At 41.3% G+C, this 25392-nt stretch overlaps 1 protein-coding gene, 1 long non-coding RNA gene and 2 pseudogenes across 2 annotated transcripts; all 4 read left to right on the top strand.

Moving 5' to 3' along the window:
- Window positions 1–8936: 8936 nt before the first annotated feature.
- LOC115594678 (fucolectin-like) lies at window positions 8937–10455 on the top strand. The gene is made up of 4 exons (XM_030438879.1): window positions 8937–8997; window positions 9559–9841; window positions 10062–10207; window positions 10391–10455. The coding sequence occupies exons 1-4, from the start codon at window positions 8937–8939 to the stop codon at window positions 10453–10455; spliced, it is 555 nt and encodes a 184-aa protein (XP_030294739.1).
- A 959-nt stretch (window positions 10456–11414) lies between these two features.
- LOC115594034 (uncharacterized) lies at window positions 11415–12080 on the top strand. The gene is made up of 3 exons (XR_003986412.1): window positions 11415–11508; window positions 11731–11876; window positions 12060–12080. It is a non-coding gene; the product is annotated as an uncharacterized LOC115594034 (long non-coding RNA).
- Window positions 12081–12695: 615 nt separating this feature from the next.
- Window positions 12696–15475, top strand: LOC115594677 (uncharacterized; annotated as a pseudogene).
- A 475-nt stretch (window positions 15476–15950) lies between these two features.
- LOC115594033 (uncharacterized) lies at window positions 15951–23430 on the top strand (annotated as a pseudogene).
- The last annotated feature ends 1962 nt before the right edge of the window (window positions 23431–25392 follow it).

Genomic DNA, 25392 nt, shown 5'->3' with positions numbered 1-25392 from the left:
TTAAACAGATTAAGTACTCAAAGCGTATACTCAAAGTTTTAGAAAAAGTTCTACTTAATTATGTCAAGTTGGTGTAACATGTGTTTCCTTTTTGAATAATTTTGACTAATAATTTTTGATTAAATGGAACTATTTTGTATTTAAGTGAGCATAACTTAAAAACATCACTTAAGCACAACTTAATAAAATTAAGTTATTACATGGTAAGAATGATAAGGTCCTATTATTTCTAAGGTTTTAAATAGGGATGGTTTAAAAATAAACTTAATTTATATAGCACATGCTAAAATACAATAAAATCTCAAAGTGCTTCTCCAAATAAATAAAATCAGTAAAAAGAAAACAGTAACAATTCGATTGGGACAAATGGTCTACAATGCATTTGACATTAGTGGAGGACAAAATGTATTTTATTTAAGCATCAGTTTACTCTAGCCCATATGTTTTTTTTTATTTTTACTTAAGTGTTGAGCAGCTGCAGGGATAATGTTTTATTTCGAGTTAATCTCTGATTCACCCTCCGAAGCAGAAGGCGTGCATACTACACTGATTCCTTACCATTCTTTGAAAAAACACAGAAGAAGAAAAGTTTGAACTACAGAGATGGTTGGTGGCCGGAAGCAACGGAAAGCAGAAAGTTCGACCTATGCGGCAGCAGTCACGACTTACTGTAAGTTTTGAAGTTGAATATTTATTCACTTTTACTTATTTGACGCCATGGATTGTAATAAACTAAGTTTACAGTAGAGGCAAAACTCTGCTGGCCACTATGGTGCTAACTAGCTAACCAATTACAATGAATGTAATGGTCAGCTGCTAGAACTAGCGCGCTAACATTAGCTAACCTAGGTTACAACATAATCTTTCAGAGGATCCAAGCTCACAAACAGTATATTTTGATATGTGATGAATGTATTTCCCATCATTGCATCTCTCTCTTCCAGTTAGAAGAAGTTAAGACTTAAGAGTTGAGTAAGATATAACTGGAGATTTGATAAACATAAATGATATGTCATCTGTTCTGTTCCATGTGTTAGTTTGCGATTAGTGTTTCTTTTTCATCCATTCAGGATGAGTTTGATGAGCTAGAGCTTGATGGTGTTGCTGTGGGCCTTCTTACTGTCATCAGTGACTATGATACAAGTCCAGTTCACTACCACCCTGTGAGAATCTCTGTCTTCACTGAAAGGAATTAGCCAGGTCGGCAAAAGTACTTTTATGGCTGATAACGAAAGCTAATTTCATTTGTGTATTATTTATTATTATTTATTATTGTTTTGATTACTCCAATTATTTTCGTGACTATCTGATTAGTTGTTTGGTCAATATCAGAAATTTGTGAAAAATATCTATTTCCCAGGGCCTTAAGTGACCAGGAACACATTTAGAAGGCTAGAATCAGAGAATTTTGAGTTATATGAGAGAGATATTAAGTTTGTTAAACTCAGTGTAATTGAGGCAATCAATTGTTGAACTCAATTATTATAGTTGAGCTAAATGAGCACTTTAATTTAACGGTTATCAAAAGGTACAAGTAGCAAGTCATCCAACCTTTTAAGTTCTGGAAAATATTGACTGAAAATTGAGGCAATCGATTGCCTCAGACATTTTAAGTTTGGAGTCACATGTTTTTAAGTAAACAAACTCAATATATGTGACTAATGTGTACTTAAAACAATGACAACACAAACTAATAAACATTGAGTTTGGTTAACATAAAATGGTGTGGTTGTGTACTTATTTTTTTAAAGTTCCTTGAACTTATTCCAGTGGTTTTGAAAACTGGAAACTTTGAGTCATATTAACTGAAAATAATTGAGTTGAGCTAAATCAGCACTTTAATTTAACTGTTATCAAAAGGTACAAGTAGCAAGTCATCCAACCTTTAAGTTCTGGAGAATTTTGACTTTTGAGTTTGTCAACTCAAAAGAATTGAGGCAATCGATTGCCTCAATTCTTTTGAGTTCTGGTAACTTATTTGGGTTTACAGTGTGCACTGAGAGAGGGAGAGCAACTACGCAATCTTTCTGCTCATGCTTTACATCTGGAGACATTTCTGCTGACCTGGAGCCTGTTTTTTTTTTTTTAGGCTTCCTTTTTAGCAGCTTTAGAAGAGCAACCTAATTCTTAGTGCAAGTACTTTAGTCAGCTGAGCCACCAGGCTCTTTAAATGTTGTGGAAAACAGGAAGTAAATTATTGGTATTCAGATCAGCGGAGAGGAGAAATGAAAGACAAGCAGCTTGAAAATGACATACCTAAAAAACGGACAAATGATCTTTGTGGTCACGATGACCAAGGACAGAAGGACAAATTCAGTGCTTTGTTTTTTTTCTTTCTTTCCCTTCTCTTTGGCGCACCAGAAGCCAGAGGAGAGGAAAGAGACACGCTAGCAAAAATGATTGGAAGTGAAAATCCTGTCATTTGATTGTCTTAGAGATTGCCTCTCCCCACCTACATATGCTCAACACCCCATTTTAGGAACATCTCTCTGGAAAAATAGACTGAAACAAGTACTCTAGTGGGGGGAGGCAATCTGGTGCTAGAGATGTCATTAGAGGGGACCTTAGAGCAAGCGATTGAGCAGAGAGTGCTTCCCTGGAGAGCCGGTGTAGAGTCTGCTCTTTCACTGAGATTCCCTCTTAACACCCCTCTTTATCCGTCTTTCTGTCTTCCCTTCTTCCTCTCTTCTGTCAAACATGTGATGTCTTCACAAATTTGGCAAGTACGCATGTGCAGCAGTAAGGCACACTGTAAGATCCCATCTCCTTGAAAACCGTGGCTCTTGCTGGAGAGGAAATGAAGTTTTCTGTAACGAAGACAGTTCTAGTCATGAAACTTAAGGGAGAAAAAAATCAGCACTTACAATATGAAGACAGCATATGGTTAATCTTGTAAGAATAACTTCAACAGAGGAACATATTACAACAAACAAACAAACAAATGTTAATTTGAATTGTGTAATTATTGACAGAAATGTTAGCTGTGCTCCAAGGGGTTAGCATGGCTCACGGCTCTCATTTGAATGAGTTAATGGTCATAGACAATTTAACACAAATGACCAACAAGTCGCCCGCTGTGAGAGGCGGCGAGCTGGTGTGGGCTTGCTTATAGCCCCCCAGCTCAGCCGCCATGTGTTGGAGTTATCCCCAGTGAACGAGAGGGTCGTTTCCCTGCGCCTTCGGGTCAGGGATAGGACTCTCACCGTTGTCTCGGCTTATGGGCCGAACAGCGGTGCAGAGTACCCGGCCTTCTTGGAGTCCCTGGGAGGGGTACTGGAGAGTGCTCCAACCAGGGACTCTGTCGTTCTCCTGGGGGACTTCAACGCCCACGTGGGTGACGACAGTGTTACCTTGAGGGGTGTGATTGGGAGGAACGGCTTCCCCGATCTGAACCCGAGTGGTGTTTTGTTACTGGACTTCTGTGCTAGTCACAGTTTGTCCATAACGAACACCATGTTCAAGCATAAGGGTGTCCATATGTGCATGTGGCACCTGGACACCCTAGGCCGGAGATCAATAATCGACTTTGTGGTCGTGTCATCTGACCTCCGGCCGTATGTCTTGGACACTCGGTGAAGAGAGGGACTGAGCTGTCAACTGATCACCACCTGGAGGTGAGTTGGATCCACTGGCGGGGGAGGAAGCCGGACAGACCCAAACGTATCGTGAGGGTCTGCTGGGAACGTCTGGCAGAACCCTCTGCCAGGGAGATCTTTAACTTCCACCTCCGGGAGGGCTTTGACCAGATCCCGAGGGAGGCTGGGGACATTGAGTCCGAATGGACCATGTTCTCCACTTCCATTGTTGACGTGGCTGTCCGGAGCTGTGGCCGTAAGGTCTCCTGTGCCTGGTGGTGGACCCCGGAAGTAAGGGTTGCTGTCAAGCTGAAGAAGGAGTCCTACCGAGCCTGGCTGGCCCGGGGGACTCCTGAGGCAGCTGACGGGTACCGGCAGGCCAAGCGTGCAGCAGCATGGGCAGTCTCGGTAGCAAAAACTCTGGTCTGGGAAGAGTTCGGGGAGGCCATGGAGGAGGACTACCGGTCAGCCTCGAAGAAATTCTGGCAAACCATCCAGCGCCTCAGGAGGGGGAAGCAGTCCTCCACCAACACTGTTTACAGTGGAGGTGGGGAGCTGTTGACATCGACTGGGGACATCGTCGGGCGGTGGAAAGAATACTTCGAGGATCTCCTCAATCCCACTGACACGCCTTCCATAGAGGAAGCAGAGGCTGGGGACTTAGAGTTTGACCCCCTATTTAAAAAGGGGGACCGGAGGGTGTGTTCCAACTATCGGGGGATCACACTCCTCAGCCTCCCTGGGAAAGTCTATTCCAGGGTACTGGAGAGGAGAATTCGGCCAATAGTCGAACCTCGGATTCAGGAGGAACAATGTAGTTTTCGTCCTGGCCGTGGAACACTGGACCAGCTTTATACCCTCCGCAGGGTGCTCGAGGGTTCATGGGAGTTTACCCAACCAGTCCACTTGTGTTTTGTGGACTTGGAGAAGGCATTCGACCGTGTCCCTCGTGGCATTCTGTGGGAGGTTCTCCGGGAGTACGGGGTCGGAGGCCCTCTGTTAAGGGCTGTACGGTCCCTGTACGACCGGAGCAGGAGCTTGGTTTGCATTGCCGGCAGTAAATCAGACCTGTTCCCGGTGCATGTTGGACTCCGGCAGGGCTGCTCTTTGTCACCGGTTCTGTTCCTTATTTTTATGGACAGAATTTCTAGGCGCAGCCACGGGCCGGAGGGGATCTGGTTCGGCAGCCACTGGATCTCATCTCTGATTTTCGCGGATGATGTGGTCTTGTTGGCTCCTTCGAGCCGGGACCTCCAGCATGTCCTGGGGCGGTTTGCAGCCGAGTGTGAAGCGGCTGGGATGAGAATCAGCACCTCCAAATCCGAGGCCATGGTTCTCGACCGGAAAAAGGTGGCTTGCTCCCTCCAGGTGGGAGGAGAGTTCCTGCCTCAAGTGGAGGAGTTTAGATATCTTGGGGTCTTGTTCACGAGTGAGGGAAGGATGGAGCGTGAGATTGACAGGCGGATCGGTGCAGTGGCCGTAGTAATGCGGTCTTTGTATCGGTCTGTCGTGGTGAAGAGAGAGCTGAGCTGAAAGGCGAAGCTCTCGATTTACCAGTCAATCTACGTTCCGACCCTCACCTATGGCCATGAACTTTGGGTCATGACCGAAAGAATAAGATCCCAGATACAAGCGGCCGAAATGAGTTTCCTCCGCAGGGTGGCAGGGCGCTCTCTTAGAGATAGGGCGAAGAGCTCTGTCACCCGGGAGGAGCTCGGAGTAGAGCCGCTGCTCCTCCACATCGAGAGGAGCCAGCTGAGGTGGTTCGAGCATCTGTTTTGGATGCCCCCGGGACGCCTCCCTCGGGAGGTGTTCCTGGCATGTCCCGCCGGGAGGAGACCCCGAGGAAGACCCAGGACCCGCTGGTGTGACTATGTCACTCAGCTGGCCTGGGAACGCCTTGGGATCCTCCCGGAAGAGCTGGAGGCAGTGTCCGGGGAGAGGGAAGTCTGGGTGTCCCTGCTCAGGCAGCTGCCCCCGCGACCAGGCCCCGGATAAGTGGACGAAAATGGATGGATGGATGAATGACCAACAACAAATAACAATAGCATCAGAAACTGCGGCAGGCACAAAAGTGTGAGCCAAAGACATAAAATAACTGCCACTTTTACAGATTAAAACATTGCAAAAGCAGATGACACAGAGATTTAGAAACAAAATCAGCCTTTCAAATCAGAATAGAAAAATAGTGTTGTTGTAGAGTATTGTTTGTGTTCACAGTACTAAGACCTGCCAGGGCTAGCTGGTTAGCATGCTAACTTCAGTGGCCATCTCTGCAACAAAATATATAGATGTACTCACATTAAAACTGTTATCTCTTCTCATTATGTTGACAGTTTTACTAATCAATGTTTTTTATTTTTTTTACTAAAATTCAACTTGTTGGAAATGACAGAAGGTCCTCATACACCTCTGTAGAATTCACCACCAGAAGATCTGCTATGAGCATTTCAGCATTTAGAATTTGCCCAAGCCCAGCATGCACCTCCATGCATCCATCTGGGGCATGTTTGAAGTACTTACCAATGCTCGCTGGGTGGTGCGTTAAATCATTGATTAATCAAGATGGATAAGCTGATTTTTGCCTTCTAATAATAAAGCATAACTTCGGTCAGGAGAAATATCCGCTTTCCTCAAAAATATGTTAAGAATATACAGATAATTTTGATTACTCTGTGATGGCCCACTGACAGCTGCACACATAAAATACTTTTCAAAATGTGCATGTGCATGTGCCCTAAGTAATGTGCATGTGCCCTAAGTAATGTTCATTTATATGGTAATTTCAGGCCAATTTTTCATTTTAATGCCTTCAAGGCTCAATACTGATGGCGGGGCAACATCATTGAACATCTCTTCTATCAATGTATTAATACTGACTTTATCTAACGTTTACAATGTGCTACTGCAAGCAATGACCAATTTAAGATTTTTTTGTATCACTTGTCCTTTCCTATTTTTCGCTGTCGCATCAAATAAAAATCCAGCATTACCTTAACAATCTTACTTATCTTTGAACTTAAAACACATGTGAAAATATATACATCATCATCAATTTCCAATGCCATAAGATAATTCCTACATAATAAATTTCCGAAAGACTGCTAATCCTTTGACCAGGAACCAGATGGTGCGTACTTTAACTATATCACACACCATTTTATTACTGTCCCCTCCTCTAACAAGAGGTTAAGTACTTAGAGAGAGCAGTCACGCTGGATTGTGTCCCTCATGGCAGACTGTCAGGCACTCTGCGGCCAGAAGAATGCATGACTGATTTGACTGCTCTCTAACAAGGCACTATGTCAATGTGTCACAAAGAAAATGAGGTTATTATTATTATTTTGTGGCTGGGCAAACACTCACAATATAAACAGCAATCACATGTGATCAACTGTACGCAATGTGCCAAATATAGACATATATTAATTGGCAGACAAACACAATTCCAGAGAGAATACACAAAAAGGGCCAGTTTACAGGATGTAGGATTCAAGCTTTAACACACACACGCACACCTACACAGAGAGGAACTTGGAGACAGTGGACCTGGACAGAGTGGAGAGTGAAGGCAAGTAGGACGTAGAGCAGACAGAGAGAAAAAGGGTGAAATGTAAACAAAAGAAGGAGAGAGAACGGGAGGAAAGATGTTAGGACAGACAGGGTGGGGAGAGGACGCATGGAGGTGTGGACCAGCGCCAAAAAAGAGCAAAGCTGTTGATAGACTCATACTATTGCTATGGCAATGTTTTACATTTTTTGTCAGAGAATACTGTCTACAGCCATAAAAAATAAAAGATTTTCACCATTTTAGGAATACAATGATACAAGTGATATAAATCAGGCTATGAATTATTCTTGAGACTTATAGCTCCAAAACTCCTTGCTTAAACTAAAGTTACTGCAGAATTAGGTTGTAGTTCTTATCAAAATCAATGATTACATTTTTGAAAGTTCACTTCAAATGTAATGCACTGATGTGATATTCAATGTTTTACAGTAACATCTCTACCAACCAGCCTTTTTTTAAATGGGATTTCTGATTCTACTGATTTGTTAACATTTACCACAGTGTCTCACGAGCTACTTTGTTTGGTGACCAGTTTGGAGTGGTTTAACTGAATCCAACAGCATTGCACATCAACAATTGTAGAGGGATGGATGTTCTTTGAATTTCATGTCAGTTTGGTTAGGTTTAAGCAACCAAACTCTATGGTTAGGTGTAGGAAAAGATCATTGGATGGTTTGAAATAATAGTAAACTTTTGTATGTAGATCTGCATCAGCCACAAAACAGCAGCTCCAATCAGCAGCTCTGTCAACATACATGCAACAAAATGCAGATTGAGTACAGTAACACTATTCAAATAAGGGTGTGCTCTTAGGAAAACCAGAGGACATAAACATGAACATCATGATATCACATGTGGTCAGACAGCACAACAGTTGACATTGAATAAGGTGAGTAAGGTACAAAAAACACATCGGCTATTTGATCAGGACGTTCCTTAATCCAACAGTTGTCAGTCATGCTGCGCACAAAAGTATAAAAGGAATGCCCTCTATGCACATATGCATATCACAGCAGCTTCCAAGGTTCTCAAAAGCTTTCAGGTAGGTCTTTAAAATAGATTTCTACTTTGAATAATTTTATTGTCTATAAAGAACAAACAGAATTAGGTGACACTTTACATCACAGCTTGAGAATGCCCTTCAGTTTTTAATGAGATACTAAATGGTTTTTAAATGTGAGTCTGCAAAGCAATTGATAAAGGACAGAATATTAGTACTACTCATTCATCAAAGGTGAAAAAAACATTTTGACTAAGAACAGGGTAAGCAATAGCGCTTCAATAGATTTAATTATGTTACCATAATGCACATACTATTTAAAGCTAAGTTTAAAATAATAATTTGCTGTAATTGGGTTGGCAAAAGAAAGGCTGCAGAAAATTATCTAATGCAGGAATCATAGCCAGACAGACACTTTCTACAACTTCCAGTAAAAGAACCACATTCAGTACAAACAGAACACAGATACAAATATTATACTTACACAAAGTCATGCTTAAAAAGACAGAACATGTTAACTCATCCATTTGCCAGAAATTAACCAGGCACTTGATGTACGGATGCCTTGATTGTTCCTGGTGAGGGGGAATGTGTGCAAAACGTTTGCATGTGCATATAAATTCAAATGATAGAATGAGTTCATAAGTAGCTATTTTTAAAATGTATTCAGTATGTAATGTTTTATGACTTTATATGTGTGTGTGTTAATATATTCATCGGTTTTTAGTAAAGGTTTAATAACATTAAATCAGTTCTCGATAAAGATGTGGTAAACTTTGTCAACAGGATGATGGCTACAGCTGTGGTTTATATCTTGTTGGTTGCTCTAGGTCAGACTCATGGCCTTTCTGGTGAGATCATTTCTTTAAACGTTTCAATCAAATTGCTGATCTTTCTTTCAATGAATTCCAACTCTGGTATTTACTAGACTTCAACACTGAATAAAAAGACAAATCGTTAGAGAGACAGTTCTCTTCAATCAAACAAAAACAACCAAGTACAGACAAGCAGACACATAGAGAGGGACAGTGTAACCTCTTGTAACATGTTGATATGCAGAATAGTTTTGTTTTCATTAGAGAGTGAAGTCACAGTGAGTAGATGTCTTCAGTGGCTTTGGTACGGGAAGGCCATCCGTGAAAGGGCCATCGACGGAAGTCATATTAGTAACTTGCACCAGGGATCCTATACACATACATAAAGGGACAGTCACCAGGCAGCCTTTTGGGAAGGAAGCCCCAATGGTGATTTGCAATAAATAGTGTTCAAAAGATGACTTTGAGCAAATAGTCACAGTAAAAGTTCAATTAAATTATGCTGACTGTTCTTTAGTCGTGTTGGTTTGATCAAGACATGTGGAACTTCTCTGTTTCATTAAACTATTTAATAACAGAATGTCTTGCTTTGTACAGTTATTAATATTGCTAGAGGTGGAAAAGTTGCTCAGTCCTCCCCGTTTGGGAAGGCCGTCCCTGAAAGGGCCATCGATGGAAGTCGTGCTAGTAACTGGCACCAGGGATCCTGTACCCACACACAAAAACATAAAAATCCATGGTGGAGACTGGACCTCCTGAGGCCCTATAAAGTCAACACCGTCACCATCACAAACAGAAAAGATTGTTGCCATGATAGGATCAATGGTGCTGAGATCCGCATCGGAAATTCCCTCGAGAACAATGGCAACGCAAATCCAAGGTAACAGTACCAACTGTTTTCTAATAGGTTTGAACATTTAACAGTTGAGCGAGTTACATGAAATTGGTGCACTGGATATCTCCATTATTTACAAACAAAAACCCATAGTTTTCAGCTCAACTGTGTCAGAGAAATCCAAATATGACTACTGGTGAGTTCTATGCATAGTGTATGTCTGATGTAATTGTTGTACTCATGAAACTGTTTTCTTTCTCTTCAGATGTGCTGTGATCACTTCTATCTCCGCTGGTGAGTCCAAAACCTTTGAGTGTCGTGGAATGGAAGGCCGTTTTGTAAACATTGTGATTCCTGGAAGACGAGAATTCCTGACACTGTGTGAGGTCGAAGTTACTGGGCAGCCTTATGGTAAGAAAGCTCCAATGGTAATTTGCAACTTATAGTGTTCAAAAGATGACTTTGAGCAAATAGTCACAGTAAAAGTTCAATTAAATTATGCTGACTGTTCTTTAGTCGTGTTGGTCAGATCAAGACATGTGGTAGCTACTTCTCTGTTTCCTATTTAATAACCGAATTTATTGCTTTGTACAGTTATTAATATTGCTAGAGGTGGAAAAGTTGCCCAGTCCTCCCCGCATTGGAAAGGTCGTCCCTGAAAGGGCCATCGATGGAAGTCGTGCTAGCAACTGGCACCAGGGATCCTGTACCCACACACAAAAAGATAAAAATCCATGGTGGAGACTGGACCTACTGAGGTCCTATAAGGTCAACACCGTCACCATCACAAACAGAAAAGATTGTTGCCATGAAAGGATCAATGGTGCTGAGATCCGCATCGGATATTCCCTCGAGAACTATGGCAACGCAAATCCAAGGTAACAGTACCAACTGTTTTCTCATAGGTTTGAACAATTAACAGTTGTGCAAGTTACATGAAATTGGTGCACTGGATATCTCCATCAGTTAAAAACAAAAACCCATAGTTTTCAGCTCAACTGTGTCAGAGATATCCAAATATGACTACTGGTGAGTTCTATGCATAGTGTATGTCTGATGTAATTGTTGTACTCATGAAACTGTTTTCTTTCTCTTCAGATGTGCTGTGATCACTTCTATCTCCCGCTGGTGAGTCCAAAACCTTTGAGTGTCGTGGAATGGAAGGCCGTTATGTAAACATTGTGATTCCTGGAAGACGAGAATTCCTGACACTGTGTGAGGTCGAAGTTACTGGGCAGCCTTATGGTAAGAAAGCTCCATTGGTGATTTGCAACATATAGTGATCAAAAGATGACATTGAGCAAATAGTCACAGTAAAAGTTCAATTAAATTATGCTGACTGTTCTTTAGTCGTGTTGGTCAGATCAAGACATGTGGTAGCTACTTCTCTGTTTCCTATTTAATAACCGAATTTATTGCTTTGTACAGTTATTAATATTGCTAGAGGTGGAAAAGTTGCTCAGTCCTCCCCGTATGGGAAGGCCGTCCCTGAAAGGGCCATCGATGGAAGTCGTGCTAGTAACTGGCACCAGGGATCCTGTACCCACACACAAAAAGATAAAAATCCATGGTGGAGACTGGACCTCCTGAGGCCCTATAAGGTCAACACCTGTCACCATCACAAACAGAAAAGATTGTTGCCATAATAGGATCAATGGTGCTGAGATCCGCATCGGAAATTCCCTCGAGAACAATGGCAACGCAAATCCAAGGTAACAGTACCAACTGTTTTCTAATAGGTTCGAACATTTAACAGTTGTAGCGAGTTACATGAAATCGGTGCACTGGATATCTCCATTATTTACAAACAAAAACCCATAGTTTTCAGCTACAACTGTGTCAGAGAAATCCAAATATGACTACTGGTGAGTTCTATGCATAGTGTATGTCTGATGTAATTGTTGTACTCATGAAACTGTTTTCTTTCTCTTCAGATGTGCTGTGATCACTTCTATCTCCGCTGGTGAGTCCAAAACCTTTGAGTGTCGTGGAATGGAAGGCCGTTTTGTAAACATTGTGATTCCTGGAAGACAAGAATTCCTGACACTGTGTGAGGTCGAAGTTACTGGGCAGCCTTATGGTAAGAAAGCTCCAATGGTAATTTGCAACTTATAGTGTTCAAAAGATGACATTGAGCAAACAGTCACAGTAAAATTTCAATTAAATTATGCTGACTGTTCTTTAGTCGTGTTGGTCAGATCAAGACATGTGGTAGCTACTTCTCTGTTTCCTATTTAATAACCGAATTTATTGCTTTGTACAGTTATTAATATTGCTAGAGGTGGAAAAGTTGCTCAGTCCTCCCCGTATTGGGAAGGTCCGTCCCTGAAAGGGCCATCGATGGAAGTCGTGCTAGTAACTGGCACCAGGGATCCTGTACCCACACACAAAAAGATAAAAATCCATGGTGGAGACTGGACCTACTGAGGTCCCTATAAGGTCAACACCGTCACCATCACAAACAGAAAAGATTGTTGCCATAATAGGATCAATGGTGCTGAGATCCGCATCGGATATTCCCTCGAGAACTAATGGCAACGCAAATCCAAGGTAACAGTACCAACTGTTTTCTCATAGGTTTGAACATTAACAGTTGAGCGAGTTACATGAAATTGGTGCACTGGATATCTCCATCATTTACAAACAAAAACCCATAGTTTTCAGCTCAACTGTGTCAGAGATATCCAAATATGACTACTGGTGAGTTCTATGCATAGTGTATGTCTGATGTAATTGTTGTACTCATGAAACTGTTTTCTTTCTCTTCAGATGTGCTGTGATCACTTCTATCTCCGCTGGTGAGTCCAAAACCTTTGAGTGTCGTGGAATGGAAGGCCTTTATGTAAACATCGTGATTCCTGGAAGAGAAGAATTCCTGACACTGTGTGAGGTTGAACTTACTGGGCAGCCTTATGGTAAGAAAGCTCCAATGGTAATTTGCAACATATAGTGATTCAAAAGATGACATTGAGCAAACAGTCACAGTAAAATTTCAATTAAATTATGCTGACTGTTCTTTAGTCGTGTTGGTCAGATCAAGACATGTGGTAGCTACTTCTCTGTTTCCTATTTAATAACCGAATTTATTGCTTTGTACAGTTATTAATATTGCTAGAGGTGGAAAAGTTGCTCAGTCCTCCCCGTATGGGAAGGCCGTCCCTGAAAGGGCCATTGATGGAAGTCGTGCTAGTAACTGGCACCTGGGATCCTGTACCCACACACAAAAAGATAAAAATCCATGGTGGAGACTGGACCTCCTGAGGCCCTATAAGGTCAACACTGTCACCATCACAAACAGAAAAGATTGTTGCCATAAAAGGCTCAATGGTGCTGAGATCCGCATCGGAAATTCCCTCGAGAACAATGGCAACGCAAATCCAAGGTAACAGTACCAACTGTTTTCTAATAGGTTCGAACATTTAACAGTTGTGCGAGTTACATGAAATTGGTGCACTGGATATCTCCATTATTTACAAACAAAAACCCATAGTTTTCAGCACAACTGTGTCAGAGAAATCCAAATATGACTACTGGTGAGTTCTATGCATAGTGTATGTCTGATGTAATTGTTGTACTCATGAAACTGTTTTCTTTCTCTTCAGATGTGCTGTGATCAATTCTATCTCCGCTGGTGAGTCCAAAACCTTTGAGTGTCGTGGAATGGAAGGCCGTTTTGTAAACATTGTGATTCCTGGAAGACGAGAATTCCTGACACTGTGTGAGGTCGAAGTTACTGGGCAGCCTTATGGTAAGAAAGCTCCAAAGGTAATTTGCAACTTATAGTGTTCAAAAGATGACATTGAGCAAATAGTCACAGTAAAAGTTCAATTAAATTATGCTGACTGTTCTTTAGTCGTGTTGGTCAGATCAAGACATGTGGTACTTCTCTGTTTCCTTAAACTATTTACTAACTGAATGTATTGCTTTGTCCAGTTATTAATATTGCTAGAGGTGGAAAAGTTGCCCAGTCCTCCCCGCATTGGAAGGTCGTCCCTGAAAGGGCCATCGATGGAAGTCGTGCTAAGCAACTGGCACCAGGGATCCTGTACCCACACACAAAAAGATAAAAATCCATGGTGGAGACTGGACCTACTGAGGTCCTATAAGGTCAACACCGTCACCATCACAAACAGAAAAGATTGTTGCCATGAATAGGATCAATGGTGCTGAGATCCGCATCGGATATTCCCTCGAGAACTATGGCAACGCAAATCCAAGGTAACAGTACCAACTGTTTTCTCATAGGTTTGAACAATTAACAGTTGTGCAAGTTAAATGAAATTGGTGCACTGGATATCTCCATCAGTTAAAAACAAAAACCCATAGTTTTCAGCTCAACTGTGTCAGAGATATCCAAATATGACTACTGGTGAGTTCTATGCATAGTGTATGTCTGATGTAATTGTTGTACTCATGAAACTGTTTTCTTTCTCTTCAGATGTGCTGTGATCACTTCTATCCCCGCTGGTGAGTCCAAAACCTTTGAGTGTCGTGGAATGGAAGGCCGTTATGTAAACATTGTGATTCCTGGAAGACGAGAATTCCTGACACTGTGTGAGGTCGAAGTTACTGGGCAGCCTTATGGTAAGAAAGCTCCAATTGGTGATTTGCAACATATAGTGATTCAAAAGATGACATTGAGCAAATAGTCACAGTAAAAGTTCAATTAAATTATGCTGACTGTTCTTTAGTCGTGTTGGTTAGATTCAAGACATGTGGTACTTCTCTGTTTCATTAAACTATTTACTAACAGAATGTATTGCTTTGTACAGTTATTAATATTGCTAGAGGTGGAAAAGTTGCTCAGTCCTCCCCGTATGGGAAGGCCGTCCCTGAAAGGGCCATCGATGGAAGTCGTGCTAGTAACTGGCACCAGGGATCTTGTACCCACACACAAAAAGATAAAAATCCATGGTGGAGACTGGACCTCCTGAGGCCCTATAAGGTCAACACCTGTCACCATCACAAACAGAAAAGATTGTTGCCATAAAAGGATCAATGGTGCTGAGATCCGCATCGGAAATTCCCTCGAGAACAATGGCAACGCAAATCCAAGGTAACAGTACCAACTGTTTTCTAATAGGTTTCGAACATTTAACAGTTGTGCGAGTTACATGAAATCGGTGCACTGGATATCTCCATTATTTACAAACAAAAACCCATAGTTTTCAGCATCAACTGTGTCAGAGAAATCCAAATATGACTACTGGTGAGTTCTATGCATAGTGTATGTCTGATGTAATTGTTGTACTCATGAAACTGTTTTCTTTCTCTTCAGATGTGCTGTGATCACTTCTATCTCCGCTGGTGAGTCCAAAACCTTTGAGTGTCGTGGAATGGAAGGCCGTTTTGTAAACATTGTGATTCCTGGAAGACGAGAATTCCTGACACTGTGTGAGGTCGAAGTTACTGGGCAGCCTTATGGTAAGAAAGCTCCAATGGTAATTTGCAACTTATAGTGTTCAAAAGATGACATTTGAGCAAATAGTCACAGTAAAAGTTCAATTAAATTATGCTGACTGTTCTTTAGTCGTGTTGGTCAGATCAAGACATGTGGTAGCTACTTCTCTGTTTCCTTAAACTATTTACTAACAGAATGTATTGCTTTGTCCAGTTATTAATATTGCTAGAGGTGGAAAAGTTGCCCAGTCCTCCCCGCATTGGAAAGGTCGTCCCTGAAAGGGCCATCGATGGAAGTCGTGCTAAGCAACTGGCACCAGGGATCCTGTACCCACACACAAAAAGATAAAAATCCATGGTGGAGACTGGACCTACTGAGGTCCTATAAGGTCAACACCGTCACCATCACAAACAGAAAAGATTGTTGCCATGAATAGGATCAATGGTGCTGAGATCCGCATCGGATATTCCCTCGAGAACTATGGCAACGCAAATCCAAGGTAACAGTACCAACTGTTTTCTCATAGGTTTGAACAATTAACAGTTGTAGCAAGTTACATGAAATTGGTGCACTGGATATCTCCATCATTTAAAAACAAAAACCCATAGTTTTCAGCTCAACTGTGTCAGAGATATCCAAATATGACTACTGGTGAGTTCTATGCATAGTGTATGTCTGATGTAATTGTTGTACTCATGAAACTGTTTTCTTTCTCTTCAGATGTGCTGTGATCACTTCTATCTCCCGCTGGTGAGTCCAAAACCTTTGAGTGTCGTGGAATGGAAGGCCGTTATGTAAACATTGTGATTCCTGGAAGACGAGAATTCCTGACACTGTGTGAGGTCGAAGTTACTGGGCAGCCTTATGGTAAGAAAGCTCCATTGGTGATTTGCAACATATAGTGATCAAAAGATGACTTTGAGCAAATAGTCACAGTAAAAGTTCAATTAAATTATGCTGACTGTTCTTTAGTCGTGTTGGTCAGTTCAAGACATGTGGTACTTCTCTGTTTCCTTAAACTATTTACTAACCGAATGTATTGCTTTGTCCAGTTATTAATATTGCTAGAGGTGGAAAAGTTGCTCAGTCCTCCCCGTATGGGAAGGCCGTCCCTGAAAGGGCCATCGATGGAAGTCGTGCTAGTAACTGGCACCAGGGATCTTGTACCCACACACAAAAAGATAAAAATCCATGGTGGAGACTGGACCTCCTGAGGCCCTATAAGGTCAACACTGTCACCATCACAAACAGAAAAGATTGTTGCCATAAAAGGATCAATGGTGCTGAGATCCGCATCGGAAATTCCCTCGAGAACAATGGCAACGCAAATCCAAGGTAACAGTACCAACTGTTTTCTAATAGGTTTCGAACATTTAACAGTTGTGCGAGTTACATGAAATCGGTGCACTGGATATCTCCATTATTTACAAACAAAAACCTATAGTTTTCAGCACAACTGTGTCAGAGAAATCCAAATATGACTACTGGTGAGTTCTATGCATAGTGTATGTCTGATGTAATTGTTGTACTCATGAAACTGTTTTCTTTCTCTTCAGATGTGCTGTGATCAATTCTATCTCCGCTGGTGAGTCCAAAACCTTTGAGTGTCGTGGAATGGAAGGCCGTTTTGTAAACATTGTGATTCCTGGAAGACGAGAATTCCTGACACTGTGTGAGGTCGAAGTTACTGGGCAGCCTTATGGTAAGAAAGCTCCAATGGTAATTTGCAACTTATAGTGTTCAAAAGATGACTTTGAGCAAATAGTCACAGTAAAAGTTCAATTAAATTATGCTGACTGTTCTTTAGTCGTGTTGGTCAGATCAAGACATGTGGTACTTCTCTGTTTCCTTAAACTATTTACTAACCGAATGTATTGCTTTGTCCAGTTATTAATATTGCTAGAGGTGGAAAAGTTGCCCAGTCCTCCCCGCATGGAAAGGTCGTCCCTGAAAGGGCCATCGATGGAAGTCGTGCAAGCAACTGGCACCAGGGATCCTGTACCCACACACAAAAAGATAAAAATCCATGGTGGAGACTGGACCTACTGAGGTCCTATAAGGTCAACACCGTCACCATCACAAACAGAAAAGATTGTTGCCATGAATAGGATCAATGGTGCTGAGATCCGCATCGGATATTCCCTCGAGAACTATGGCAACGCAAATCCAAGGTAACAGTACCAACTGTTTTCTCATAGGTTTGAACAATTAACAGTTGTGCAAGTTACATGAAATTGGTGCACTGGATATCTCCATCAGTTAAAAACAAAAACCCATAGTTTTCAGCTCAACTGTGTCAGAGATATCCAAATATGACTACTGGTGAGTTCTATGCATAGTGTATGTCTGATGTAATTGTTGTACTCATGAAACTGTTTTCTTTCTCTTCAGATGTGCTGTGATCACTTCTATCCCCGCTGGTGAGTCCAAAACCTTTGAGTGTCGTGGAATGGAAGGCCGTTATGTAAACATTGTGATTCCTGGAAGACGAGAATTCCTGACACTGTGTGAGGTCGAAGTTACTGGGCAGCCTTATGGTAAGAAAGCTCCATTGGTGATTTGCAACATATAGTGATCAAAAGATGACTTTGAGCAAATAGTCACAGTAAAAGTTCAATTAAATTATGCTGACTGTTCTTTAGTCGTGTTGGTCAGTTCAAGACATGTGGTACTTCTCTGTTTCCTTAAACTATTTACTAACCGAATGTATTGCTTTGTCCAGTTATTAATATTGCTAGAGGTGGAAAAGTTGCTCAGTCCTCCCCGTATGGGAAGGCCGTCCCTGAAAGGGCCATCGATGGAAGTCGTGCTAGTAACTGGCACCAGGGATCCTGTACCCACACACAAAAAGATAAAAATCCATGGTGGAGACTGGACCTCCTGAGGCCCTATAAGGTCAACACTGTCACCATCACAAACAGAAAAGATTGTTGCCATAAAAGGATCAATGGTGCTGAGATCCGCATCGGAAATTCCCTCGAGAACAATGGCAACGCAAATCCAAGGTAACAGTACCAACTGTTTTCTAATAGGTTCGAACATTTAACAGTTGTGCGAGTTACATGAAATCGGTGCACTGGATATCTCCATTATTTACAAACAAAAACCCATAGTTTTCAGCTACAACTGTGTCAGAGAAATCCAAATATGACTACTGGTGAGTTCTATGCATAGTGTATGTCTGATGTAATTGTTGTACTCATGAAACTGTTTTCTTTCTCTTCAGATGTGCTGTGATCACTTCTATCTCCGCTGGTGAGTCCAAAACCTTTGAGTGTCGTGGAATGGAAGGCCGTTTTGTAAACATTGTGATTCCTGGAAGACGAGAATTCCTGACACTGTGTGAGGTCGAAGTTACTGGGCAGCCTTATGGTAAGAAAGCTCCAATGGTAATTTGCAACTTATAGTGTTCAAAAGTTGACTTTGAGCAAATAGTCACAGTAAAAGTTCAATTAAATTATGCTGACTGTTCTTTAGTCGTGTTGGTCAGATCAAGACATGTGGTACTTCTCTGTTTCCTTAAACTATTTACTAACCGAATGTATTGCTTTGTCCAGTTATTAATATTGCTAGAGGTGGAAAAGTTGCCCAGTCCTCCCCGCATGGAAAGGTCGTCCCTGAAAGGGCCATCGATGGAAGTCGTGCAAGCAACTGGCACCAGGGATCCTGTACCCACACACAAAAAGATAAAAATCCATGGTGGAGACTGGACCTACTGAGGTCCTATAAGGTCAACACCGTCACCATCACAAACAGAAAAGATTGTTGCCATGAAAGGATCAATGGTGCTGAGATCCGCATCGGATATTCCCTCGAGAACTATGGCAACGCAAATCCAAGGTAACAGTACCAACTGTTTTCTCATAGGTTTGAACAATTAACAGTTGTGCAAGTTACATGAAATTGGTGCACTGGATATCTCCATCAGTTAAAAACAAAAACCCATAGTTTTCAGCTCAACTGTGTCAGAGATATCCAAATATGACTACTGGTGAGTTCTATGCATAGTGTATGTCTGATGTAATTGTTGTACTCATGAAACTGTTTTCTTTCTCTTCAGATGTGCTGTGATCACTTCTATCCCCGCTGGTGAGTCCAAAACCTTTGAGTGTCGTGGAATGGAAGGCCGTTATGTAAACATTGTGATTCCTGGAAGACGAGAATTCCTGACACTGTGTGAGGTCGAAGTTACTGGGCAGCCTTATGGTAAGAAAGCTCCATTGGTGATTTGCAACATATAGTGATCAAAAGATGACTTTGAGCAAATAGTCACAGTAAAAGTTCAATTAAATTATGCTGACTGTTCTTTAGTCGTGTTGGTCAGTTCAAGACATGTGGTACTTCTCTGATTCCTTAAACTATTTACTAACCGAATGTATTGCTTTGTCCAGTTATAAATATTACTAGAGGTGGAAAAGTTGCTCAGTCCTCCCCGTATGGGAAGGCCGTCCCTGAAAGGGCCATCGATGGAAGTCGTGCTAGTAACTGGCACCAGGGATCCTGTACCCACACACAAAAAGATAAAAATCCATGGTGGAGACTGGACCTCCTGAGGCCCTATAAGGTCAACACTGTCACCATCACAAACAGAAAAGATTGTTGCCATAAAGGATCAATGGTGCTGAGATCCGCATCGGAAATTCCCTCGAGAACAATGGCAACGCAAATCCAAGGTAACAGTACCAACTGTTTTCTAATAGGTTCGAACATTTAACAGTTGTGCGAGTTACATGAAATCGGTGCACTGGATATCTCCATTATTTACAAACAAAAACCCATAGTTTTCAGCACAACTGTGTCAGAGAAATCCAAATATGACTACTGGTGAGTTCTATGCATAGTGTATGTCTGATGTAATTGTTGTACTCATGAAACTGTTTTCTTTCTCTTCAGATGTGCTGTGATCACTTCTATCTCCGCTGGTGAGTCCAAAACCTTTGAGTGTCGTGGAATGGAAGGCCGTTTTGTAAACATTGTGATTCCTGGAAGACGAGAATTCCTGACACTGTGTGAGGTCGAAGTTACTGGGCAGCCTTATGGTAAGAAAGCTCCAATGGTAATTTGCAACTTATAGTGTTCAAAAGATGACTTTGAGCAAATAGTCACAGTAAAAGTTCGATTAAATTATGCTGACTGTTCTTTAGTCGTGTTGGTCAGATCAAGACATGTGGTACTTCTCTGTTTCCTTAAACTATTTACTAACCGAATGTATTGCTTTGTCCAGTTATTAATATTGCTAGAGGTGGAAAAGTTGCCCAGTCCTCCCCGCATGGAAAGGTCGTCCCTGAAAGGGCCATCGATGGAAGTCGTGCAAGCAACTGGCACCAGGGATCCTGTACCCACACACAAAAAGATAAAAATCCATGGTGGAGACTGGACCTACTGAGGTCCTATAAGGTCAACACCGTCACCATCACAAACAGAAAAGATTGTTGCCATGAAAGGATCAATGGTGCTGAGATCCGCATCGGATATTCCCTCGAGAACTATGGCAACGCAAATCCAAGGTAACAGTACCAACTGTTTTCTCATAGGTTTGAACAATTAACAGTTGTGCAAGTTAAATGAAATTGGTGCACTGGATATCTCCATCAGTTAAAAACAAAAACCCATAGTTTTCAGCTCAACTGTGTCAGAGATATCCAAATATGACTACTGGTGAGTTCTATGCATAGTGTATGTCTGATGTAATTGTTGTACTCATGAAACTGTTTTCTTTCTCTTCAGATGTGCTGTGATCACTTCTATCCCCGCTGGTGAGTCCAAAACCTTTGAATGTCGTGGAATGGAAGGCCGTTATGTAAACATTGTGATTCCTGGAAGACGAGAATTCCTGACACTGTGTGAGGTCGAAGTTACTGGGCAGCCTTATGGTAAGAAAGCTCCATTGGTGATTTGCAACATATAGTGATCAAAAGATGACTTTGAGCAAATAGTCACAGTAAAAGTTCAATTAAATTATGCTGACTGTTCTTTAGTCGTGTTGGTCAGTTCAAGACATGTGGTACTTCTCTGTTCCCTTAAACTATTTACTAACCGAATGTATTGCTTTGTCCAGTTATTAATATTGCTAGAGGTGGAAAAGTTGCTCAGTCCTCCCCGTATGGGAAGGCCGTCCCTGAAAGGGCCATCGATGGAAGTCGTGCTAGTAACTGGCACCAGGGATCCTGTACCCACACACAAAAAGATAAAAATCCATGGTGGAGACTGGACCTCCTGAGGCCCTATAAGGTCAACACTGTCACCATCACAAACAGAAAAGATTGTTGCCATAAAAGGATCAATGGTGCTGAGATCCGCATCGGAAATTCCCTCGAGAACAATGGCAACGCAAATCCAAGGTAACAGTACCAACTGTTTTCTAATAGGTTCGAACATTTAACAGTTGTGCGAGTTACATGAAATCGGTGCACTGGATATCTCCATTATTTACAAACAAAAACCCATAGTTTTCAGCACAACTGTGTCAGAGAAATCCAAATATGACTACTGGTGAGTTCTATGCATAGTGTATGTCTGATGTAATTGTTGTACTCATGAAACTGTTTTCTTTCTCTTCAGATGTGCTGTGATCAATTCTATCTCCGCTGGTGAATCCAAAACCTTTGAGTGTCGTGGAATGGAAGGCCGTTTTGTAAACATTGTGATTCCTGGAAGACGAGAATTCCTGACACTGTGTGAGGTCGAAGTTACTGGGCAGCCTTATGGTAAGAAAGCTCCAAAGGTAATTTGCAACTTATAGTGTTCAAAAGATGACTTTGAGCAAATAGTCACAGTAAAAGTTCAATTAAATTATGCTGACTGTTCTTTAGTCGTGTTGGTCAGATCAAGACATGTGGTACTTCTCTGTTTCCTTAAACTATTTACTAACCAAATGTATTGCTTTGTCCAGTTATTAATATTGCTAGAGGTGGAAAAGTTGCCCAGTCCTCCCCGCATGGAAAGGTCGTCCCTGAAAGGGCCATCGATGGAAGTCGTGCAAGCAACTGGCACCAGGGATCTTGTACCCACACACAAAAAGATAAAAATCCATGGTGGAGACTGGACCTACTGAGGTCCTATAAGGTCAACACCGTCACCATCACAAACAGAAAAGATTGTTGCCATGAAAGGATCAATGGTGCTGAGATCCGCATCGGATATTCCCTCGAGAACTATGGCAACGCAAATCCAAGGTAACAGTACCAACTGTTTTCTCATAGGTTTGAACAATTAACAGTTGTGCAAGTTAAATGAAATTGGTGCACTGGATATCTCCATCAGTTAAAAACAAAAACCCATAGTTTTCAGCTCAACTGTGTCAGAGATATCCAAATATGACTACTGGTGAGTTCTATGCAAAGTGTATGTCTGATGTAATTGTTGTACTCATGAAACTGTTTTCTTTCTCTTCAGATGTGCTGTGATCACTTCTATCCCCGCTGGTGAGTCCAAAACCTTTGAGTGTCGTGGAATGGAAGGCCGTTATGTAAACATTGTGATTCCTGGAAGACGAGAATTCCTGACACTGTGTGAGGTCGAAATCACCGGGATAGTGGCCGATTTCACTGACCATATGTGCCTTGTTGGGTAGTAATGGAATACATGTGATCCAGATTACTTCATGACAGTACAAAGAAGATTATAAATAAACAAATCATCAGCCATTTAATACCATTTAAATACACTGTGAAAACTTTACAATTAAATTAATTTCAAAGTCACTTGACAATCACAGTTAATTATGTGACTACCCTTTTGATTCTGCATTAAATCCATGGTAATTCTAAAATTATCATATATTTTTCTGTGATATGAATATGGAGGATATGTCCCACTGTATATCAAAGTAACTACAGTGACAATCCCAGATTAACATTTGAAGTCCTACTTTTGCATCACGAGAGCAAAGTTCTCCATGTGGACTTTTATTAAAAAAGTAGCTGCAACAAAAACTTAAATGGAAGAATCAGCATCGGAAACACACCACATGCACACCTGTAGTTGCCAGATCTGTTTATTTGACCAACTGGCAGATGATCAGCACACAATATACATGTTATCCAAAAGTAGTTAGATTATAATACATTTTTGAAAACATTGGATTCCTCAACTAATTGTAATCAGTAACTGACTACATCTCAAATGAATCACAATTCTTTATGTCTGCAACGAATTGCAACAATTCCTCACATTGATGTATTTATGTCTACTGAACTACTACGTGCATGTATTTCTGCTTCTTTTTCTGAAATAAAATGAATCAATTCATGGTCAGTCACCTTTACGTCAAGGTTTAATTGACTTCAGTTTAACAGATTGTTAAGCCTGTTTCTAATTGATTTTGTTGCTTTATAATACCAGGAATTTAATGCATCTTGCAACTGTGTTTAAAGACACAGAATATATGTATTTCTTTTCTTTATAGATCTCTTAAAGGAGGTACAAAGACAATGGAACACAATGGAGGCAGGACACTTTACAGTTTAGAGATTAACTTAATTTTCCAAAATAACATTAGCCTGCTGAGACTGAAACTTCAGTGGGAATTCAATTTATATTGCCCCAAGCATCAGCTCATTCATACCTTTACATGACAGAGAACAAACGCCAGGAACATATCTATAGTCGGCTTATATTGGCCAATAATATCAGCTGATGGGGATATCGATCAGACTCGAGCAATATTAAGTTGCATATCCTTATATTTGATTTGCTCCTCAGTTGAACCAATACATCAGATGACATCAATTTAATCAGTAGAAATGTCATTACAATTTATTGGGACGTATTTATTTGGTAATTTCAGGCATGTTAAGGATTAGATGATATGTCAGGTAGTAGGGCTGTCACTTTTTCAAAAAATCAGGTTCGAACGAATTTGAAATGACGTGCAATTTATTCGAATACACCCCCCCCCCCCCGACAACAACATGTGACATTAAGTTCCAGTTCCATCATGAGATCCCGAAACGATACCAATGGGCCGCATTTGATTGCATATAAATCGTGCTATCTTGTCGGTGATGGCATTTTTACGAGCTGCAGTAGCAGGCAGTCAGATGAGGTTGTACACTCACCTGCTAACGTTAGCTTACGAGGTTGTAAGCTAGGTGTGTCTGCAGATTTGTTGTTGTTGTAGAGTAAGACAGATGCTTTGGACAAAATACTTCCATACACTACATCTCAGATGTTTTGGTGTCGTGATTGTCCGCTCGGGACAGCTTTGCTCGCTAGTGTCCTCCATTTTCGTAGTGAACACCATAATATTTCTAGCTGAATTGATAGGTCAAGGGTCAATAGGGCGTGCAATAGGTCAAGCTGATAGTGAAGTTTTAGCGCCCCCCCTTTAGGTTTACAAGGCGAACTACTTCAAACGGTCTGTTGCGCTTATTTGTTGCGTACATTTTGAATTCGAACAGGTCATTACATTCGAATAAGAACTTTCCCCCCCACTTTTGAACGAATATTCGAATTTCGAATAAAAAGTGACAGCCCTATCAGGTAGTCATTAAAATCAGTTGTAATGTCAGCTATAAAATACCTGATTTGTCAAGCAGTTAGACTGGTCACAGTGGTTCACTCTAATGCAGGAATGTTTGGTATAACAATTCCTTTAAACTGCTATGTTTAGTATGCAGTCTAAAAAAGTTCTTACCACTGGAAATTGAGTTGACAGCGTCTTGCTCTGCCTACCAACTGAGAACTGTGTCAAAGCTGCATTACTTGTGCAATGGAACTACAATAAATGCAGTGTACACATGATTGATAGTTGGACTGAGATTTTGATACTTAGAGATGCGGTTCTTCATGACATTCTATTTTAAATGCAAAGCATATGTTAAAGGTACAGTATGTAAGAAATCTAAAGCAACTGGCTGTAAAATCATCCTAATATGTCACAGAGACTCAGGAATAATATAACTCAGGAACAGTACAGCCAAAATATTTGCATTAAAAAGTATCTTTTGCAGACCGCAAATCATGTTGATGTTTTGAAATCATGTTTTGGCATGTGGCGCCACCCACCGCTGTCTACAAATCATTGCAGTCAGTAAAGTTTCAGCTGCCGAGCAGCCACAGGTTGCCAGTTACGACTGAGCTACAATGGCGGAGGCAACGAAATCTAAAAGACCTCGTTATGAATCACAAAAACGCCAAGATAAAATTTGAGGCAAAGCGAGGGTCTATATAGAAGATGCATTTGAACAGTGGA

This window comes from Sparus aurata, chromosome 13, assembly GCF_900880675.1.
Source record: "Sparus aurata chromosome 13, fSpaAur1.1, whole genome shotgun sequence".
NCBI lineage: Eukaryota > Metazoa > Chordata > Actinopteri > Spariformes > Sparidae > Sparus > Sparus aurata.
This window is presented reverse-complemented; position numbering and strand designations above follow the sequence as displayed.